Source organism: Andrographis paniculata, unplaced genomic scaffold, assembly GCF_009805555.1.
Source record: "Andrographis paniculata isolate CXL003 unplaced genomic scaffold, ASM980555v1 Contig60END, whole genome shotgun sequence".
NCBI classification, from domain to species: Eukaryota; Viridiplantae; Streptophyta; class Magnoliopsida; order Lamiales; family Acanthaceae; genus Andrographis; species Andrographis paniculata.
The window spans coordinates 324,029-347,276 of NW_026137596.1; the positions used below are offsets into that span (position 1 = coordinate 324,029).

Sequence of the window (23,248 nt, forward strand, 5' to 3'; positions counted from 1 at the left end):
AGTAAGATATTTAACTAAAGATTATGGAATTTTTTGCCACTATTATTTTATAAAAAATATCACATCAAATATATATATTATTTAAAAAAAACTATATCATACCAAGTAGTATTAATTTTTTATTATGTTCAATTTTTTTTCAAATCTCAAAAATTGTCTAGACAGAGCAATATAAAGTTTGTTTCGGTATGATTTGAAATTAATTTGAAATAAATTTTAATTTTAATTTTTGTTTAAAAGTATTTTGAAGTAATATTTTGGAAAAATAAACAGCATACTTTTATTTTATTGAAAAACGGTCACTCAAACAATAATATAACTCACATGAAAAAGATTTGTCTTTATTAAATAAATTTTAGGTTCTAAATTTAATAATCACAATTCAAATTTAGTTTGATTGATAGTCCAAATAATTAAATTTTTGATTCAAAATCTCCTCCTGGGATATATATATATATATTTTGTATAACCTTATCAATTCATAAAAAATTTACTATCACATTCTTGAATGAATAGTCACCAATCTTATCACCAAACAAAAAAAAAAAAAAAAAAACCCGACGCGTAGTGGTGTGGGGGTAGATTTATGACCGTAAAGCATGTGTTCAAACAATTTACGCCTCCAAATTACCTGTCATACATGGCTCGTCTAATGTGACTTACAACATAGTTTGCAGATATTAGGTTCAATCGGAGTATACCCAATGCGCACTGTAGCGGCTGCGGTTCTCATATCATAAAACATATATATATATATATATATACATTGAAACTTGAAAGATGGTATTCTTAGATATAAGAATCTCAGATCAAACAACCATGCATTTGGACATGACATATATATATATATATAATATCAGTACTTTCAACTACGGACACACAAAACCGTCTGTCTAATCAAGCTGTAAAATAGGAGTCATGCATGCATGCATACACAAACAATAACCACGAAATCAAAACACTTGTGTTCCCAACATCCTCAAATCATCATCGTCGTCATATAATTAAAAAAAAGGTGACCTCATATGATCAAATGCATATATGAATATGAGTTACCTAACGGGCCCTTTTGTTCCCCCTCCTCGTCCTCCTCCCCGGATCATAATCTTCGTCCCGCTTGTCATCCTCATCGTATTCATCTTCTTCCTCGCTTACGATCTCTTCTATAAATTTCCTCTCTCCAACAACTTCACTTGATTGTTTTTTCCCATCCTTAATTTTTTCTTTGCCCCCCGCGGCAGATGAGGACGAGGATGGAACAACCCGACGACTCTTAGACCCGCTAGCACAAGTATTGTGGGTATCATCAAGCTTCAGGCTCTCCTGATCCTTGAGTAACAATGCTATTTCTCGCATCCCTTTTCTCCTTCCATTCTTACTATTCATATGGCTCTCGGTAGACAATACTTCCTTTCCCTTTTTATTGTCTTCCATTTCCTCCCCTTTCTCTTGGTCGGCTTCTGTAATCTTCCCAGTCATGACTCTGTAGATATATCCATAAATTAAAGGTCAAAATCAATCAATGATTATGATACATATTTATGTAGACTATGAAGTATATCTATTATTACTTTATGTTGTTAACATTGAGGGATACAACGGGTCTAATATAGATTTTCAAGAATTCATGTAAGGAAAATTTAAAACCCTAACTGTAATTTACAGAAGAATGCATATATGTTTATGGCAAAGTAAGAGATAAATTGATGATTCTATATAAATTGACATAATTATCGAAATTAAAACTTACTCTTCAGGAGTTCTATTTAAATCCAATAAAATTCTCTTTTTTATTGGATGGATTGCTCCTTCCTTGTTCTGCAAAATAATAATAATTCAAAATACAATATAAACACAATTAATTATCAAATAAAAAAAAATTAATTCAAATTTAGGGGGGAGGGGGTTGTATTAGGATGCACCATACTATCATCACATTAAACATATATAGAAGAAGAATACATAATAAATGGACAAATAATATATAATATATATTAATATAAGATAAATATAGTGTATAAACTAGACACATGTGATAACAATCCACACAACATATAACACATTAATATATACACATATTAGTTTAATATACTATACAACGATGTAATGAACTAACAACATATGATAATAATTCATACAATACATATCAACATTGATCCACATATGACATGATAACACAATGCAATATATATATATATATTATCTTAATGATATACACAATATATATTGTTTCAACCATAACAATGTATTGTGTACTTATCATTATGATGTGCCAATTAGAGCATAGTGCTGATTACTCTACTCAATATCATAATTAACCAATATAACTAACATTTCCATCAAATCATAAACTCTCTTTACATATGCTTTTTTAAAAAGTTGACTTAGTCGTCTATATACACATTTTAGAAAGCTTTGCAACTATATATAAATAATAATTTTTTTAAAAAAAATATTACATCATATAAAAATATATCTTTCTATACAAAATGTTAAATTTATCACTAATTTATATCAGATCAAACATATGTTTTTTATTCTAATTTTTTTACTATTGTTATAACTTTTCCAAAACTTCCAAAAACTCTTATGAGTTTGTATTGTAACCAACAATACCCTAGTTGGATTGAATTTTTTTTAAAAAAGAAAAAACTCTTATCTAAAGAGTATTGGAACCAATAAAATCTTAGCTAGACTAATATTTCTTCTTACATAATTTTTCAGTATATTACCCATATAATTCCTCATATTTTACACACACATAAAAAAAAAAAAAAAAAAATTCAAACTAAAACACTAAACAAACAAATTTTAAATAAATAAGAATTTTATGAAACTCTCTAACATTTTATAAATTAATCAAATAACCTTTTTTAGTAATTTTAGAATCTTTTGTCGCTATTCCTCAAGTGTACACTAAGTAATCATTTGGGCGCATGTAAATTCTAATCTGATTTTTTTTAAAAAAAAAAAAAAATTCAAAACTTCAAAATTCTTATTTAAACAGAGTCTGAGTTTTTTTTTTTTTTTTCCTTTTATCCACACACACCCACTCACACATTCCGTGGAAATCAAACCCTTAACCTCAAGTATGTCAAAAGAGAGCTCACAATCGCTTGAGCTACACTTGTTAAATAGAGTTGAGTGTTAAAACTAATTAGATTGAAAAAAAAAAAAACACACACACAACTCGAACTCTTCAAAGCTTTCAAATTTCTTATTTAAATAGAATCGGGTACCAAAATCTACTAGATTAAGTTAAAAAATAAACTTTATAAATCTTCAATCCTTTCGAAACTCTTATCAAAACAAAATTTAAGTATTGGAACCAACAACATAGCTAAAAAAAACTTAGAAATCGTGAAAATTGAATAGAAATGAAAGTTGTCGCAATAGATCTAAGGATTTCTAAAATAGCAAATTTAGATAAAGTCATTAAAACAACCTTATATGAACACGGAGGCGGAGGTGGAGGCGGAGACGGAGATGAAGACGGAGACGGAGATGGCGTACGAGGTGCCGACAGTGGAGTGATTTCTTTCCCGTTCGACGGATCCATTTTACTTTACAAACAATGGGTCGCAGCGGCAATGCCAATGAGGTCGAGAAAGGTCTTTATATAGACGAAACCGTGGGTGCGTTTGGTTGTAGGTTTAAAAGTTGAGTTTACTGTTCAAAATAGTAAATATTTAAATGGAAATAATTATTTGTTATGATATATTCGAATGAAAATAATGATAATATATACTCCATCTGTCTAACATCTATATATCAATTTATTTTTTGCACAAAGTTTTAGAAATATTAGTATTATATTGGAATGTAATAGAAATAAATGTAAAAATACTAAATTAACCTTGTTAGTATTGCATTGTAATGACATTTGTTAATATATATTAAATTGAAATGATATTTGTAATGTCAGATAAATACTACAATTACTAAAAAAAAAATTGATATTTTGTTATGGGTTTGGATAAACACTCAGGTATACTCAAAAGTATTATTGTTTTATTACAATAATAGTAATAACATACTAATGCTAAAATATTTTAAATTTTTTTATATAAATTACAAATATATAATTACATATAATTAATTTATACGTAAATGAGTAAAAATATCAAAACTATTTTGCATATTTATATTAATCAATAAAATATTACTATAATTTTTTAATTTACTATAAAAATTTAACAAAATACTTTTGAGTGAAAAGAAAAAAACATTATATACATTTTTAAAATTATTATACTTAAACAAAGATACATGGACAGAGTTAAATATATTAAAAATTAAGAGGTAAACTGTTTTTTTTAAGTCCGTAACTGGACCTCCTTATTATTTTAGTCTCGTAAGTGGAGCTTGTCACAAACTAGTCTCATAAGTGAAAATTTTTCACTGTTTTAGTCCTCCGACGTTGGAGACGCCGGCGTGGCTCGCCGAATGCTACGTGTCCGCCAGGTACACGTGGATTTTATTATTATTTTTTATTTTTTAAATAAATTATTTTTAATTTATTTTTAATTTTATTTGCTTTTTTTTTTTTTAATTTTTTTTATTTGATCCAATTAAAAAAATTTAAAAAATAATAAAATAATAAAATCCACGGACACGTGGCTTCCGGCAAGTCACACAGGCGTCTCCGGCCCCGGAGGACTAAAACAACGAAATTTTTCCACTTACGAGACTAGTTTGATACAAGTTCCACTTACGGGACTAAAATGATAAAATGTGAATTACGGAACTAAAAAAATAGTTTATTCAAAATTAAAAAGTAGTATGCATTAAATATTCATTGCTGTCTCATTAATTACAAATAGCAAAATATGTTCACACAAACCGCTGGTATATGCAAAATTGTTATACTCTAAATAGAGTTAATATAAATAAATAATGAATAAAATTCGACAAGTATTTTTAAAATATAATTATTTATTTATTAAAATTTACAACATATTACAGATAAAATAAACTAATATATTTAGAATATGATTGAGCAAATATTTTTGTCTAGATATATATATATATATGTATGTAAAGAATAAATAGTATGTAATGAACATAAATTTTTGAATTTTACAAGAAAATTAATTGTAAAATAATGTTTTTGAAACAATAACGAAAATGGTGGCTGCATATGTTTTTTTTTTTTTTTCTCCAAATTCCAATTTCACAGCTCATTCAATATATATTATTTTTTACGAAAAAAAATATTATATTCGATAATCATTTTATTCAAAAATTCAAATATATATATATATATATCAATATAAATTTAAAAAAATTTACACAAAATGAATAAACCGAATTTTGTATATATAACATTATATTTATATCATGGATGCGTGTGTGTTAAGTCTTGATGTCATTGATAAAAAGTAAGAGTGATATTTTAAATAAAAAATAAAAAAAAAAAATTTTCGACTCAATTCAAAGTATTATTTTTTATTATTTTTGTTTGTTTAGTTTCAAAATATTTTTTTCTATTTTTTTTTTAAAAATAATCATACACTAATAGTAAAATACTTTTAACTTTTATCTGAATACAAATATAACATTACACATATAATTATTTAACATATAAAATCAAAGACAAAAACATCATAATCTCTTACAAATTATACTAACTTATAATATACTATTAATTCTTAATTTACTACAAAATATCAAATACCCCTATAATAAAGGACAAAGGAAATATATTTTTTTTAAAAAAATAATATATTAAATATTATTAATATATTGTTCGTTTTAGACCGAGCTCTTACATATTTGTTTTTAATTTTTTTTCAAAAATGTCTCATTATTAGTGGAGACTTATAAAGTCCAGTTTTTTCCTTAAATTTTTATATTTTGTCTATTTCATAACAATTAACGTCTTTTTATTTTGGTAAAATTTATGAAATTAAACTATACTTAACAGATATAAATCAATTTAATTACTTTATAATACTGTATATAACAATATAGTCATGTAAGATCCACTTAAACCTCTTTATTTTTAACTCTTTTCATAAAATAAGTATTTTTATCACTTTTAAAATTTCACTTCTTTTTATAAAATTAATTTATACCTTCTTCGTCCCGAAACTAAATATTCATTTGCTTTTTGCACGTAATTTTAAAAATATTAGTATTATATTGAGATATAATAGGAATAAAGTAAAAATGACTAAAATAACCTTATTAGTATAAGTGATATAAAAATAATGACATTTGTGTAATATATTGTAAGTTGTAAGAGTATTTGTAATGTTATATAGATAGTACAGTTACTAAAAAAAAAAAAGAAAATGAATACTTTGTTATGGAACGAATTAAAATAAAAAAATAGATACTTTGTTATGTGACGAATGGAGTATTAATTATAAATTAATAAATATATTTTTTTATTTACTTGTATTGTTAAAAAAAATATTAATTATATATCTTTTTATATGTTACTTTATTTATCTTAATTCAAAATATTTTTATTATTATTTTTTGATTATTTTATTTTAAAGTATTTTATTTTTATTTTATAAAAATAATTATATATTAATAAAAAATATTTTAATTTTTATTTTTATTATAATATACAATTGCATATACAAATATTTTATATATAAAATTAAGTGGTAAAAATATCAATAATAAAATATCATAACCGTCGCAATAAATATTCAGGCGAACAATCCCACACTTACTAAAATGAAATAGTACTGAAGAATGTGTCAGGAAAAGCTCATCCGTGTGGGGCCCGTAACTGACTTTTTAATTGCATTGCTGTTCTGTTTCAGTGGGTCCATAATATATTTAATATTTCAAAATAAAATATTTATAAAATTTGAATTTTATATTTAAATAGTTTCCATTCCGTGTAATTTATATGAATTTATTTATTTTTCGTTATTTTTATTTAAAAAAAAACACATTTGAATTAGAAATAAGAAAATAATAAAATTAATTATATTTTACACGAAGCGAGGGAATAATAATATGTTATTTTATAATTTTTTTTTCTAAAAAATATAATTTTGTTTGTTTATAGAATATTATTTTTAAGTTTAAATTTTCAATGCTAAAACATTTAAATTCAAAAAATTATTTAATATAGTATATTATATCATGATATTTTAAATATAAAATTAATTTAATTTAATATAATAAATAAATAATAAATATTTGATTTAATTTTTTTTGTGTATTTTTTTAAAAAAGAAAATAATAATAAAATCTAATAAAAATATGGCCAACAATACATTCGTAACATCAAATAAATAAATAAATAAACACACCAATTATTTTATACATGTTGACACGTCCATTTGTATGTATCTATTTGTTTTTATTTTTTATATTTTTTAAAATTTACAGTTGAAATAAGACACGTCACACATGAATCAACAAATTATACATAGCGAATCACATGTGAAAAATTAAAATGTCCAAAGTGAACCCATGATTAAGTTCATCTCACATCACCCGATCAGTTTGTCTGCCCACTCAAAAGTGAACGACTTTAGATATTACAATACATTTAAAGTCATACTCTCCCGTTCAATTTTAAATAAGTCATTTGAGGTTTTGTAGTAAATTAAAAAAAAAAAAAAGCATTTTATTGGTTATTAAAAATGTATAAAAAATTTTGATATTTTTACTTTTGATGTAAAAGTTAAAGATAAATAGTATTAATTTATGATTACTTTTATTAAAATTTAAATAAATACTTTAAGTGAAAAAAAATAAAAATAATATTTTGAATTAAAACGAAAGGAATATTAATTTATAATAATTTCATTTTATTATTAATTTATACGTCAAAGGCAAAATAATTTTTATTTAAAAAAATATCACTATCTATTATTATAATAAAATATTTATAATATTCTATAATAATAATAATAATAATAATAATAATAGTAATAATAATAATAATAATAAAAAAAGTATATTCAAAAGCGGGTGGAGACAATATTACAAATATTACAATTATTTTATATGTAATCAATAGCATGCAAATATGTGTTAGACAAATGTTTTTAAAATACATTAGGGTGTGTTCGTTTGATGGATTTGGATAAAATCCCCCTATTCATCTAAAATTTTTTTCCTAAAAATATCAAATCAAACATCTATTTTTTATTTTTTATATTATACTAAAAATCAATTTTACATTCAAAAGATCACATCATCACCTATTTATATCACATCATACAACTATTCAAATTCAAAATTTTTACTATTCAAATCCCAACTCAAAATCCAAACCCCCAAACAAACACACCCTAGATATAGAAGGTAAAATAAGATAACGATGATATGAGATTGTTTGTTTTGTATTTTGATCTTTAAAAAAATAAAAATAAAAATCTATGTCAGTAATATAAAATATACTCCCTTCGTCCTATTTAAATTGTCCATTTTTGCTTAGCTACGAAGTTTTAGGTATTGACTAATTAGTAAGTAATTAAAAAATGTATTAGTAAAAGTAATTATAATTTAGTTAAAATAATTATAAATTAAAATTAATATATCTAAATGGTTCACTTAAAATACAAAAATTATAAATTATGAATTTTAAGATGTAATTAAAGTGTATAATTAAATTTTTTTTAAAAAAATGATAAATTATGTGGGACAGACAAAAATAGAAAGAGTTGACAAATTAAGTGAATTTGAGGGAGTAATATTTTGGATTAACTTTCTATTTTTTCTAAATGGATATATTATACTCCATTTTTATATAAATATATATATATATTGTAGGTAATTTTAGATAATATTTTAGTATTTGTATGAAGATGGCATTTACTAAATTAAAAATCAAATGTATTAATAATAAAATTGATATATTGATTATGTGTATATATATATTTATAGTAATTTCTTTGTATTCCTTATATAATTGATTGGTGTAATATATAGTGTTCTTTTAGAACATATTAAATTTTTTTATCATAATTTATAATTTGTGGACTATTTCTAATATAATAGCATCCTCCTATTTTCATTAAAATTGATCAATTTTGACAAATAATCATTTTCAAAATACCTTTGAATTCATGTGATAATGTACCTCTTAAGTTAATACAAATTTCTTCATGTTTAGTGCCAAGTTCTAGAACATTCTTTGTGTTCTTCATATAAAGCAACACATTTATCTTATTTGATATAAAATTATAGAGACATATCATGCATAAACATTTACATCAATTAAATCTAATTCCATAAATTTCACAAATTATTCAAAAAACTAATTCCATAAATTTCACAAATTATCCAAAAAAGGTTGTTCAAATCAAGTTAAGATTGGCATAGGCTTGAAGAAGTAATCAAATTTAGGGTTATTTGTATAGAATTTTATAAGGCAAATTGTATAATATACATGTGTGTTTTATAAAAAAATGCTCAATATTATATACCCACTCCGTCTCAATACAATAGTCTTGGTTACCATTTTTGTCCATCCCAAAACAATAGTCTCATTTCCATAAATAATCATATCACTATAAAATTATCCATACTTTTTCATTATTATTACACAATTGTCACTACTTTTTACACTAATACATTCCCAAGGGCAAAAAAGTTTTTCTACTAATATAATATCAATATTCCTTAAATCTTGTGTCAAACACAATCCAGACTATAGTTTTAGGACGTAGGGAGTATTTTATTAATTATGTAAAAAATTCGTATGTTACTATAAAATTTGCATTGAACATATATATATATATAAAGTTTTTAAATTGAAATAAATAAATATTGTGAAAATGATAACATTACCTTATTTAATGAAAGAAATAAAATAGATAATTTCAAGAATTTATTTTTCTATTTTGTTCAAGAAATTAGGTGGAATTTCTTATAAAACTTTATAGGAATCATGTAACTGGGTATAATTTTGTATTGCCTAGAAATAAAAAGTATAAAATTTAAATGGCATTGATGGTTTATTTTTCTAATTGTTTGATTAGTAGTTGTAGATATTTTTAGACAAAATAATGTGGTTGTTCATTCAATTAATTTTTTTAAAAAATATATTTTCCAATATATATAATATTGATATTTTATTTTTTAAGAATAGTCAATAATTTTAAAAAATATATTATTATTATACTATATGCATGCTTCTTCGTACGTTACAAAAATAAAAAAAAATAAAAAAATCTCAAAATAAAATATTAAACAAAAAATTCCACTATTATATATTCAATATTTTCATTTTTATTTTTTAAAACAATACTACATTCAACCTTTATTTTTTAAGCAAGATATCAAATCAAACCATTATTCTACCTCAAAAGTTCTTTAAGGGTGTGTTTGTTTGGGGGTTTGGATTTTGAGTTGAGATTTAAATAGTAAAAATTTTGAATTTGAATAATTGTATTATGTGATATAAATGGGTGTTGATTTGATGTTTTGAATATACAATTTATTTTTAGTATATTATAAAAAATAAAAAATAAATATTTGATTTGATATTTTTTAGGGAAAAAATTTGAATAAATAGTATATTTAGGGTAAAATCCTCCAAACAATCACCTTAAAACAAACAAAACAAACTCACAAAATAACACATAATCAGTGCATCATAAAGCAGTATTTATATATATAGTGACATGTTGCCATTTTAGTTATTTTATTATTATTATTATTATTGAAAATATGAAAAATGTAACGCGACTATTCCACTGTTACGGAGTTGGCAATGGATCGATTCGTGTCGGGTTAAATATTTTAAATGAGTTAAATTATTCAATTCGTTTATTATCGTGTCGGGTTCGTGTTGATCCGTTTATTATCGTGTTGGGTTCGTGTTGGCCCGTTTATTATCATGTCGGGTTCGGGTTGACTCGTATACATAATTAAGTCGAATTTCTTGATTCAAATTAAATAATTTTTTATTGTGTTGTCGTGTTATGTTAGTTTTTATTGGTTTTAGCTTAAATTAGGTTGCATTATTTAAAATTGAATTTAGTTTAAATTAATTTATGAGAAAATTAATAAATTATGATTATTTTACATATATAATAAATATATTAATCAATATTTAATATATTATAATCGAATTGTCGTATCGGGTTCGAGTTGAAAGTTTCGATCCTAATCCGACCCGTTTATTATCCTGTCGGATTCGTGTCGACCCATATACATAATCGGAATGAAATTTTTAACCAAAACTCAATTATTTTGTATCAAATCGTGTCAAGTTGTCGTATCAAATCAGTTTTTGCGAAATCTATAATATTGCGCCCACAATCGTACCGTTATTGCATCATAAATATATATAAACATTAAGAAAATATATAAAATAATGTATTATATATTTAATAATTATTTTAATTATCTTTCTTCCTTTGGATCTTTGTCTGTTCAGTTACAGACTACCCCACCAGCCACCACACACATTTATTTATATATATATATATAATATATAGTGAGGCTGAATTTCAAATTTATAAATATAACTAAAAATTAAAGAATCAACATGCACCACTTCCTATGAATATTTTTCCTGTAAATTTTTAAATAAATACACCTATAGATACGCCAAAACGTTTTAATAAATCAATATCCATATATCTTATAATGACATGTATCTATGTATATATGCGTAATGAAAAAGACCTATATACCCCTATACATCTATTTATAAATATAATTGAAGCAGTGATATATAAAACTTATATAGAGTATATAATTATTTTATCAAAGATAAATTATACATGCATGCAAATAACTATTTATAAGGTAAATTGCAAAAGCACCACTTACATTTTAGTTAATATATATGTATTATTGTATATTTCACCACGTGTAATAATTAAAATTCTTAAAACGATACATATATCGAATTAAATATATATACTTCATTATTCAAAAAAAGTATCTATTTGTTTAATTCAGTCGTCCCTTAAATAAATTTTAAAAAATAATAAATAAATCAATTATATCGTTTATCCATTTCTTATAAATAATATCTCTCCCTAATTCAACATATTTACAATTATCATTCAATATTCTTTTTCTAGAAAATACTTATATATTAGATAAGGACAATTTTATCTTTTTCATCTAATACAATTACTTTTGCATATTAAATATTATTATTTTTTAATTTAACGTATAAAAATTAAATGAAAATATCTTTTTTCTAGTACGAGGGAATATATTCTAAATATTATGAGTATGTTTTTTAATTGCATTATTGTAAAAACGGAATAAAATTTATACGAAATATTACTTAAAATATCATATATATAAATTTTCTTTTTATATAATATTATTACAAAAATTACGAATCGTAATAACATTATACGATTAAAATATTTAAACAATAAGATTATATTCTTTCTAAATTTTTAACATTTTATTTCATTATGTAATCTTATCGTTTCATGTAAAAAAATATCAATCTTTACATAAAATAAATTGATAAACGATTTTTTCTTTTACCTTAGATTTAATTTTTTTTCAATACAGGATATTTCATTTTATTGATTCTTTTATTCTGTGCTATTGTAGCCCAAAACTCGAATAGTAATATTTAATTATTTTTGTGCGGGACGAGGGCAATAATGAGATGGAGATTCTACTATCTTTTTTTTAGGTCTCTGTTTATTTTTATCGGCAAAATATATTAAAATTAATTTTATTTAATACTTGCGTTATATGATGAAATTTCTCGTCAGTCTTTTGTTCGTTTTCGATTATAAAAATACATTCTGACATTTTTCGATCTGGCGTAAGTCTCTTGTCCTTTTCCATTCTCTCGATCCTTCTCCACAAAATATCCGGCCTAGAATTGAACTCCGCATTTTCTCGGCTTGGCTTCACTCATTCACTCGCACCACACTACACCTTACTTAGTGATTTCGTATAGATCTAGAAGAATCGAAAAGCCTTAATATCCTCGCGCATTTCTCCCCGGCCACAAAAGGAATTCGATCTAACCTCGACACAATTAATACATACACAATATTGTACGAAAATGTTCATTTATATATATGAATTATAATTCACCCTGTTGCCTAGCTAGTATTTAATTTGCATATGAGATAGAGCTCAAATAACCAATGCTAGTTGGTTCTTGATTATTAGGAGTAAGAATTTAGACACATTATCTGAAATGTACAGTTGGACACAAAAAAAATACCAACATTCTCTACTTAGAATTGCACATAACTGTACCAAGCTCGAACAGGATCTTTTAACTTTCGGTTTGATCCAGTGCGAGTAGCGATTTTAATAATCGCGACTCTCTCAAGTAATTAATGAAGTAGATTTGAGACAAGGGCACTGTAGAAGCGGAGAAGGTTGCCCGCCATTTGATACTCTTAACGTTAATTTAAATACTATGTTTTCCCGACAGTACAAGAACTTATCACTTCTGTTTCTATTTCTATATAAAGCAATTGCACGATGTGTTGAAATGACGAATTTACCCTTTTATCAGCTCGGGAAGAAGACTAGGCTTTCGAACATGGCGGAATCCATAGTAATTAAACAAAACAAGCAAATACACACAAACACATAACATATGTATACACACAGCAGTCATGTATGTATATTATTTATGTCCCTCTCCCTCACATAACATTTATTCATAATTAAAAAAACTTACGAAAACAGGCAACGATATACAGATATGGTCGACGTCGTCGTCGTCGTCGTCGTCTACATAAGAGACTTAAGCGACCTTGCTTTGACGGGCTTCCGACCTCTCTTTCTCCTCTTCTCATTCTCCTCATCATCAGAACTGCTGTCTACTTCCATCTGATCATCTTCCTCGTTGGGAGGCTGCTGCTGCTGCTGCTCCGGCTGCGCGATTTCGGCCCTATTCTTGCCCCATCTCGGCCCGAAACCTGAGTAGTAGTAATAGTCGGAGGGAGGAGCTGGTGGTGCTTTGGATGTGTTGCTGCTCTCCGGCGCCGCCGCCTTCTTGTTCTTCTCCGGCAGGCTCTTTCCGGCGGCGCGGCTGCTGCTGCTGTTTTTTGACAAGGATAGATGATGCTCGCACAAGGTATGGGATTCAACGGCTTCCCGGCGGCATTTCCATTTCTTACCATCAGTTTTGTTGCACATTACAATCTTACCAGGTGCTCTCTTGCTGTGCTGCAGCGGCCTTTTCAGCTCCTGCTTGATCTCCCTGTCTCCAATGGAGTTTTGTAGAATGCAACCAAGGTTGATTTCCCTATGTTATCATACGAATGTAATTGAAATGCTCTGATCGTGGTAATCACCGCATGCTATTGCTGAATTTGTTAATCAAATGAATCGTTGCTGAAATGGATTTTGGAAACGATAGGGGGTGGAGAGAAATCGATAAACCCTAAAATTATTTTGGGGGTTGCTTTGAAGAGACGTGATCGGAAAGCGTTTAATTTGAAGGAACAGTGAAGATTACCTCTGGGAAAGGAGATTGCCGGCCGGTGAGCTTCCATTTCCGGCGGAGAAGCTGCTCACATCGAACTGCATAAAAATTATCGATAACTGATAAATGCGAGCATCGCAGCAGAAATTATTCGAAAATGAACGAATCTGGGAACAAATTCAAGATCCTGAGACTAAACGCAACGCAGAAACAGATGAATCAACGGATCCTATCGAACCCTAGCGGTGGAGTTGAAAAACGAAATAAAAACCTAGATGAAGAAATAGAAAAAGAAATAGGTGGAAATGAGGAAGCGTTTGAGAAGAAAAGGAGACGAATAGGAGCAGATCTGTGTCTCCGGCGGAAATAGAATTGGTAAGCTAAGGTACCTGAGGTGGAGACGGCGGCGGCGGCGGCGGAGGAGGAGGAGGAGGAGAGGACGGAGGAGAGAAGTCTGCGACATCCCATGGATTCTGGTTGAGTTGGCAGATGATGGGCGGTGCAGACGACGTCGTATGGAGAAGGGAACGGTTGGCGCTTCTGCGAATCCTCATGCCTCTCTCTCTCTCTGCTCACAGAAGAGAAGAGAAGAGAAGGTTTCTGAGGGAAGAAAAGGTTAGGGAGGAGACGGGTTTGGGGTGAGGTGGGTGGGTCGGGATCATATATGCAGTAGTGGATGATATATTGTATAAATAATATATAATATTTTATTAATTTTTATGACTTAATAGTATTACTGTAGGCGTAGCTACATGTGCACATCATATCTGTATCTATAGAGAGAGAGAACTTTAATCAAGTTTTGTAATACTATGATATTTTGTGAGATAAATATTTTTTTGATGAAATTATACAAAATTTATAAATTGTTATACGAAGTTGCCGTAAATTTCTATATTTTTAAAATTGTGTTAAATTTTAGTGTATTTTTATAAATTATGCATCTAATCCTTCAATAATAAAGACAATCGAGAAATGAGATATAAAATTTATGAAAATACGAGAGAATTGATGAAATTTTAAAAGTATAAAAATTTGACTTACAATTTTGTCATATGATTTTTTAATAATATTTATTCAAAATATAGTAATATAAATAAATAGTGTTAAATATTCTAAAAAATAATTTTATAACTGGAGCGATATTCCTTTAGTCTCATATTTATATATTCATTTGCATTTTGCACGGAGTTTTAAAAATATTAGTATTATATTGAGATAAAGTAAAAATAAAAGTAAAATGACTAAATTAATCATTTAATATTGTATGATACAAAGGTAATGACATTTGTGTAATATATTGTAAATTAGAAGGAAGAATATTTGTAATGTTAGGTAGACAGTACCATTACTAAATAAAAATAAAAATAGATATTTTGTTATAGATGGACCAAAATGAAAAGGACCGGAGGGAGTATATTCTTTCTGTTACAAATCAAAATTATTAGTTTTTTCAATATTTGTAGTTCCATTGAAATAAGAAATTTTTCTTACATTTTATATATTATTACAACAATATCATCAATTTAATTATAGTGGATAATAAAAAATAATATAAAAATATTTTTGTCTTTTATTATTATTTTTTAATATCGTTGGAACCCTAAATGTGAAGGTATAAAGATAAAAATGGAAAAAAAAAAAGTTAGAGTATTTATAAGAAATAGTAATATTCACAATAACTAAAAACAAATATATATATTATTTGAGACGGACAAAAATAAAAAATAAAAAAAAAAATTATACCTTTACACAGAACTCATAGAGTATAATATATATAATATATACTTTATTTTCTCAAAAAATAAATATTTTATTAACATATTATTATTTTTTATATTATCAATACAATTTTCTATATCTTACATAAATTATATATATATTTAAAATTAAAATTATAAACAAACACATTAATTGATTTCAGCCTTAGCATAATCATTCCTTTTCACTTACATTGTTTAACTTATTACTTAAAATTTTTCATTTATAGTCTATATAATACCTACAGTTTATATAAATAAATTTGATTATTTTTTATTAAAGTAAAATTAATAATAGCAAATTTGATTATTTTTATTAAAGTAAAATTAATAAAATTATAAATAGATAAAATTATCTACTCTACATAAATTTAGTATACATTAAAAAAAACCAACATAAATTTATTGGATTGAAAGAATATATTATACATAGGTAATAATAAAAATTAACAAAAACAAATGATAAAATATAATTTTTTGCCATACATTCACAATCCTTGTATTTTAAGCAATATTTAAAATTATAAATATTAAAAGGTATATAACTAATGTTTAATACTTGTCGCAAGAAAAAATAAAATAAAATAAAATATATATATATAAGTATAGATAATAGAGTTTCCACTTTTTAGGATATTTTGAATTTAAAGTAATTTTTATGTAAAATATATTTTAAAATTGAATCTTGAATAATAAAAAAATAATATATACTTATTTTATTTTAATTTAATTTATGTTATTTTTACTATTTTTGTTTAAATATATATTATTAATTATAATAAAAATAATTATATATATGTCAAAATAATTCAAATTTTTATAAACATATTTAATTTTTATATTTTCAGGGAAAAAATATCTAAATTATTTTATATATTTTTATTTATTAATAAAATATTATTATTTAATAATCTAATAAATACAAATATATATAATTTTCAGTCGACCACAGGAAGAATGCGTGTTTGTTTTGTAAGTTGTTAAAAATAAAAAAAAAAAAAAAATTATTGTGAAATATAAAAAATGTGTAGAGAATATAAAAATAATGAATATATGTATTGTATTAATTTTTTTGAAAAAAACGCGGCAGAAAAGATGATAAAAAGAATAAATGAGGAATATAAATTAATATATATATATAAATGAAAATATAAATAAACGTATGCGTATTGTATGTGTCATAATGTGTGGCAGTATGGCTGATCCCACATGTCATTGTAAGAAGTTTCAGTATATTTGTACTTTAGCATAAATAAAATATGAATATAAAAACTACTTATATGGATACAGATATACACATGTATGTTTTTTTAATGGGTTTAAAAAAAAAAATTGGTTTGAATTTTTTTTTTTAAATAAAGTATAATGAAATATATTATGAAAAAATATATATATATTAAAAGGTTTGAAAGAAATTTAGTTTGTATTTCATATTAAAATAATGTATAATGAAATATTTTATGAAAAAAATATATACTCCTTCCGTTCCGAAACTAAGTATCCATTTGTTTTTTACACGTAGTTTTAAAAATATTAATATTATATTGGGATATAGTAGAAATAAAGTAGAAATGACTAAAATAATTTTATTAGTATGTGTGATATAAAGGTGATGACATTTGTTTAATATATTATAAGTCGTAAAGGAATTTGTAATATTAGATAAAAAGTACGGTTACTGAAAAAAAAAAAAAAATAGATATTTTGTTATGGGACGGACTAAAATGGAAAAATAGATACTTTGTTATGAGACGGGAGGAGTATATATTTTTTTTAAAAACACAATTCAAATAATAAAATATGGGGTTTTGAAACAAAACAAATAAACCCGTTACAAATATTTTTAACATCTTTTAAAAAAATATATGTTTAACTATTGTTTATATACAATATATTAAAATGATAATCTTATACTATTTTTTTTTGTCAAATCTAATACTCTATAAATGTAAATCAGACCCGACAGAAAAATCACAATAGGCGAACTATATATAACAGGTAACCTGCAACATCGAAGGTGTGAACCCATAAACTCACCATTATAAGCCCGGACAACGCACTTAGAGGAGGGCCTCCATAGTAGAATATGAGTGATGGAATCCGTTGCAATATTCGGACACATAGTTGACCACCGGGCGCTTTCAATACTTCACTCATATAGTATTTTATGTCCAGTTCTAATATTTATATTTACTATTTATACACAGATTAAAAAATATTAATATTTTTATAATAATTGATCAATATAATAGTATAAAGACTAAATTTATTTTACTTTTAGATAAAAGTGTATAATAAAATTGAGACAATATAATAAATAACTGTAAAAAAATAAATTACTAGTAGTTAGTTACAGGTTATGACAATAGAATATTTTGATTAATAAATTTCGAAAAACAACACCAACACATGCAATTAGTTAAAAGCTATAACAATGAAATACTTTTGACTAAATTTAAATAATTGTCAGATTATTAAGGTCAACTAAGCATTTTAAAGTACACCCTTAACTAATGCTTCCATCTCCAACCTAACTTTATTTTTTACATGATCTTTTAAATAATTTATTTTTAATCATCTCTTTTATTTTTGCAAGAGTCAAAATATTACTCCATTTACATATTATTTTATAAAAAAAAAATTAAAGTTAGAAATAACATCAAATATTTAATATAAATATTAATTATTATTTTTGAGAAAGAGTGGAAGATGATCTCAATCTCAATTTTAATTTGAAAGTATTTCAAAAAATTTAATTGAATGAACACAACCAATATCTCTCAAGTTTCTTAAACTCTTGTCTATCTCTCCCTAAGAAAACACAATTTCCTCAAAATCATATCACCATCAAACCACTATGCATAAATATATAAACAAAAACACAAATCAAATCAAATTTTTAAAATTTTATAAAGCAATCCTTACAAAAATGATCATATCCTGAAGTTGAGCTCCAATTTAAAACCAACAAGAACTAGAAAATTGAAAGAAACTCAATACTTCTAAACGATAGCATTGGCAGCACTGGCAATCCTGGGCCAAAGATCAGCACACTCCTTTCCAATAGGACCAGTAATGGCAGATCCTAAACAGCACCACAACACAATCCAATCAAGAATCAAACAAATACATCTGTTTATTAACAATTTCTTAAACACACCTACAAAGAAATGTAGTTGCATATTGAAGTATTTACCTTTCATTTCACCTTTAGGATTCACAATGACTCCAGCATTATCTGAAAAGGACAAGAAATGCAATATTTCAATATTTGTAACCAAACAAGAAAATAAACAGCCCCTCAGAATGACAATCACAAAAAGGCAAACTCACAATGTTGTATGGACGAAAAGCTACACAGAGAAGCACAATTTTTCATAGATAATGATGAATATGTACAGCTTCACATAAAGGTACAATCTTTTCACAAAAAAAGGCCTATTTTGTAAATGCTCATCTTCAAAGGTTAATAACAGATGCTCTGGACAAAAGAGGCAAAATATCAAAAAGGAATGTACTAAAGATATAGAGATATAGAATCACTTGGACATCTAATAGCCCTGAAGATTCACACGGTTAACATCTAATAATCGCACAAAATCCATAATTTTACATGATTGTATTGCAACATACGTCAGTATCGAATTTAACAGGCATGGAATGTGAAGTTAGAAATAGGATGGCATTCAGCATACGATCCACGAAAGCACTAGAAATTAAAAGACCGTACAGATTGGAAGCTGCGATCAGTTAACAATAATAATCCAGAGGATACATTGCATAGAGTAGCAATGCACAAAACTAGATGAAAATTTGGGAATCGAGAGCCAATGCAATATGAAATAATATGCATCTCTATACAAAAGTACTACTAAAGCTTAATGAATCATTTGAAGGTAGGAAATTCAAGCAAAAAACAAAATGATACCTTCGAAGTACATGTAGACACCGTCCTTTCTGCGCCATGGCTTGCGTTGTCGGACGATGACAGCTGGAAGGACCTTCTTACGGAGATCGGGCTTCCCCTTCTTCACAGTGGCCATAACCATATCCCCGACGCAAGCCGAAGGTAGCCTATTCAGCCGTCCTTTGATCCCCTTCACCGATATGATGTAGAGATTCTTAGCGCCGGTATTGTCGGCGCAGTTCACCGTCGCCGCCACCGGCAGACCCAGCGACATCCGGAATTTATTTCCCGCCGATCCTCCTCGCCCTGCGGCCAAACAAGCAAACCACCATCACAACAATCTCATTAAAAACAACAAAACCGAGATTCCAATGCAGAATAATGCTGGTTTCTACCTCGCTTCGACATTCTTGCTTTCGTGAAATCAGAAGGCGGCAGATGAGAGCAGCGGCATTATATACTGTGGTTTGTAGGGTTTTTCCAATAGACTTTGGGCTGTAATTTTTGGGCTTCTATGGGCCTTTAAAAAAACTATCGGGCCCGTCATAAACCAAAAATAATAATTATTGTAATTAACTCATAAAAATAAAAATAGCACCAATTAACTTCTATTAAAAATATTACTATCTCCTAACAAATCATGCTGTAATAGATTAATAATAATATGTGTTTATATTATAAATACAAAATTATTTATTAACAATAATCTTACGCGTGTGGGACGGTGTCGTTTTAAAGTATCCGGCAAACACTATCTAGAAACATTTCTACTCAGGAGGACGGACCCCCACAAAATTCCCCTCGGTTTTTGTGCAGCATATATATATATATATATTTTTATGTGTGTCTGTGTGATATTCACGTTTTCGATGCGGTGTGCGGTTTTGTAGTTAGTTAAGTAGTCGAGATATGAAGTCATGGCGATTTCTCCTTTTGCCGCTTGCTCTGTTCTTCGTCTCCGAGTATGGCGACGCCTCTGACTACACCGATTTAGTGTTCAAAGGATGCGCGGATCAAAAATTTCCTAATTCCAACGGATACTACGAGCGAGCGCGGGAGATTTTATTCGATTCCTTAATTTCCCGATCCTTCTCGTCGAGATTCTACAATACCACCTCCGGCGACGGCGCGACCGCCATCAACGGTTTGTTCCAATGCCGAGGCGATTTGACTGGTGGCGACTGCGGTAAGTGCGTAGAAAAAGCTCGATCCATGGCGCCGAAGCTGTGTGGAGAAGCAATGGCCGCGAGAGTTCAGCTGAACGGATGTTATCTGAGATACGAGATCTCCTGGTTCAGGCCAGCGAGTGAGGCGACTGAGCTGCTGTACAAGGTGTGTGACTCGACTCGGGGGAGTAACACTGGGTTCCAGGAGAGTTTGGACGCGGCGTTGGGGGAGATACCGAAGGGTGTCGGCGGCGGATTCTACGAGGGCGGGTATCAGTCGGTGTACACATTGGGTCAGTGTGAAGGCGATTTGGGGAGCGGTGATTGTGTGAACTGCGTGAAAGCCGCCATTGAGAAGGCTAAATCTGAATGCGCCGGTTCAGTTTCTGCACAGGTGTATCTTCAGGAATGTTACATCAGCTACACGTATCATCCCAACGGTGCTTCCGACGACCAGAGATCATTATCATCATCAGGTATTCATTATTCCATAAAATTATGATACGCACACGCACACATCAAACATTGATAAAGTATATGTAATATGGTGGATATACACCTATAATTACTTTTCTGAAAAGTACGTTTAATTTAAAGAAAATCCGTAGAAAAAATTGTGAAACTAACGTCTAAAATACAAACCTGTATTTCTGAAGTGTATCTGTCATTGTACAATTGTTGATTTGGGTCCGTAGACCACTGAGTAAAATAGAATTCAAAATTTTCAAAATGATGTGATTTAATGCTTTGGCCTTTATAGTATAGCTGTCAAAGAGATGTAATTGGTTGAATGTCTCTGTCTGTGTCCATGGCTCCCAGATACAAGTGCCGCGCAGACATTAATTGCATTACCTAATGCTTGTTTATGTTATATTGCATGTTCACACCTCTAAACGTGTCTGCACATCCTTCCTACAGAAATGAATAACTCTCTTTGTTATATATTAAGTACTCCATAACATAGTATTCAACTCTATTTTTTATTGATTTTTTTAAATACATACGTACGTACGTGTGTGTGTGTGTGTATATATATATGTTTCATCATATTTGTATTGTTATGCATACAATATTATATAATAATTGGTTTGTGAGTTACAACCAATTATTACTTTGTTAGTTTAGAGTACAGGATTTTGTGGAGATGGGCATATTTAACCTAAATTCAGGTCTTAAAGAACATAAATACCATCCAAAAACAGTGTTTATTCGGGATCTTACGGGTTACACTACATACTATGTGTACTGTTTTTGGATTTATAATGAAGAAGGCATTTTTCTTGTATAGGTGGACATTCGGGGAAGGTAGTTTAGAATAAAAATGGTTTGATTTCAATTGAAGTTATACAAGGCAATTAAATTAAAAATGGGTTGAATGGAATGCAGGATGGGGTACAGAAAAGACAATTGCGGTAGTGCTGGGAGGGCTTGTGGGAGTGGGACTGGTACTGGCCTGTTTGCTGTTCACAAGATCAGTTTTCAACAAGAAGACTTATCATACTTCCAAATTGGGTGGTTAATAATTAGATCAGGTCAGTGCACATTCATTTATTAAACTTTGATTCAATCATCTTTGTATATGGTATATATGTATGTTTATGTATATTTATGTCCACACACATTATCTACACAAGTTATTCTATAGTTGTTGATTTGGGCAAGCAATCGCATTAGTAGGCATTTGGTTTGGTTTGGTTTGGTTTTTGGGTAACAGCCACCTTCTAGGTAGGAGCTATCTCCTTTAGAAATCACATTCAAGATTTAATGTTAATAACTTAATGTGTGTTTAGTACCAAAGATTGGATGGTACAGTATTATTTAAGTTATGACACGCAATGATTAAATAATCCCAACTTTATCTCATTATTCAACACATCTTATGTTAATCATACATATTAGTCTCATTTCCTTCCTCCCAAACGTGCCATATATTGAAGAATCTTGAGTGCAGGCTCCACTTGATACAGTTTAGTACCTTTATTAAGTATGTTCAGTAAAAATTACTCTTAAATTATTACTTTTTGAAAACTTATATATTTACACATATGTTAAT

The 23,248-nt window shown here is 27.4% G+C and overlaps 4 protein-coding genes across 5 annotated transcripts; 1 reads left to right on the forward strand and 3 right to left on the reverse strand.

Moving 5' to 3' along the window:
• Positions 1 to 1,056: 1,056 nt before the first annotated feature.
• LOC127259443 (uncharacterized) lies at positions 1,057 to 1,479 on the reverse strand. Its single transcript, XM_051286796.1, has one exon. The coding sequence runs from the start codon at positions 1,477 to 1,479 to the stop codon at positions 1,057 to 1,059; it is 423 nt and encodes a 140-aa protein (XP_051142753.1).
• Positions 1,480 to 13,428: 11,949 nt separating this feature from the next.
• On the reverse strand, positions 13,429 to 15,004 carry LOC127259872 (trihelix transcription factor DF1-like). Of its 2 annotated transcripts, none has more exons than XM_051287483.1 (3): positions 14,752 to 15,004; positions 14,396 to 14,460; positions 13,429 to 14,137 (listed from the first exon to the last, which is right to left on the reverse strand). In XM_051287483.1, exons 1-3 carry the CDS (start codon positions 14,914 to 14,916, stop codon positions 13,666 to 13,668), a joined length of 702 nt encoding a protein of 233 aa, XP_051143440.1. In that variant the 5' UTR covers positions 14,917 to 15,004; the 3' UTR covers positions 13,429 to 13,665. The 2 variants fall into 2 exon arrangements, with proteins under 2 accessions (XP_051143440.1, XP_051143439.1); XM_051287482.1 differs by having other exon boundaries at positions 13,429 to 14,182.
• Positions 15,005 to 19,008: 4,004 nt separating this feature from the next.
• Positions 19,009 to 20,588, reverse strand: LOC127259975 (60S ribosomal protein L23-like). The gene is made up of 4 exons (XM_051287597.1): positions 20,425 to 20,588; positions 20,051 to 20,335; positions 19,319 to 19,360; positions 19,009 to 19,207 (listed from the first exon to the last, which is right to left on the reverse strand). Exons 1-4 carry the CDS (start codon positions 20,435 to 20,437, stop codon positions 19,125 to 19,127), a joined length of 423 nt encoding a protein of 140 aa, XP_051143554.1. The 5' UTR covers positions 20,438 to 20,588; the 3' UTR covers positions 19,009 to 19,124.
• Positions 20,589 to 20,799: 211 nt separating this feature from the next.
• LOC127259974 (plasmodesmata-located protein 2-like) lies at positions 20,800 to 23,068 on the forward strand. Its single transcript, XM_051287596.1, has 2 exons — positions 20,800 to 21,671; positions 22,582 to 23,068. The coding sequence occupies exons 1-2, from the start codon at positions 20,939 to 20,941 to the stop codon at positions 22,713 to 22,715; spliced, it is 867 nt and encodes a 288-aa protein (XP_051143553.1). The 5' UTR covers positions 20,800 to 20,938; the 3' UTR covers positions 22,716 to 23,068.
• Positions 23,069 to 23,248: the final 180 nt, after the last annotated feature.

What these genes read in the sequence shown, in the direction of transcription:
- LOC127259443 (XM_051286796.1), bottom strand. Translation starts at nt 1,479, where the DNA reads ATGACTGGGAAGATTACAGAAGCCGACCAAGAGAAAGGGGAGGAAATG.
- LOC127259975 (XM_051287597.1), bottom strand. An exon ending in TGTCTACATGTACTTCGAAG is followed by an intron (nt 19,361 to 20,050) that starts GTATCATTTTGT and finishes TGTCCTTTTCAG; the next exon opens with ATAATGCTGGAGTCATTGTG. An exon ending in TCCTAAAGGTGAAATGAAAG is followed by an intron (nt 19,208 to 19,318) that starts GTAAATACTTCA and finishes GGTGCTGTTTAG; the next exon opens with GATCTGCCATTACTGGTCCT.
- LOC127259974 (XM_051287596.1), top strand. Translation starts at nt 20,939, where the DNA reads ATGAAGTCATGGCGATTTCTCCTTTTGCCGCTTGCTCTGTTCTTCGTC. An exon ending in GAGATCATTATCATCATCAG is followed by an intron (nt 21,672 to 22,581) that starts GTATTCATTATT and finishes AATGGAATGCAG; the next exon opens with GATGGGGTACAGAAAAGACA.
- LOC127259872 (XM_051287482.1), bottom strand. Translation starts at nt 14,916, where the DNA reads ATGAGGATTCGCAGAAGCGCCAACCGTTCCCTTCTCCATACGACGTCG. An exon ending in CGCCGCCGTCTCCACCTCAG is followed by an intron (nt 14,461 to 14,751) that starts GTACCTTAGCTT and finishes ATTTTTATGCAG; the next exon opens with TTCGATGTGAGCAGCTTCTC. An exon ending in GGCAATCTCCTTTCCCAGAG is followed by an intron (nt 14,183 to 14,395) that starts GTAATCTTCACT and finishes ATGATAACATAG; the next exon opens with GGAAATCAACCTTGGTTGCA.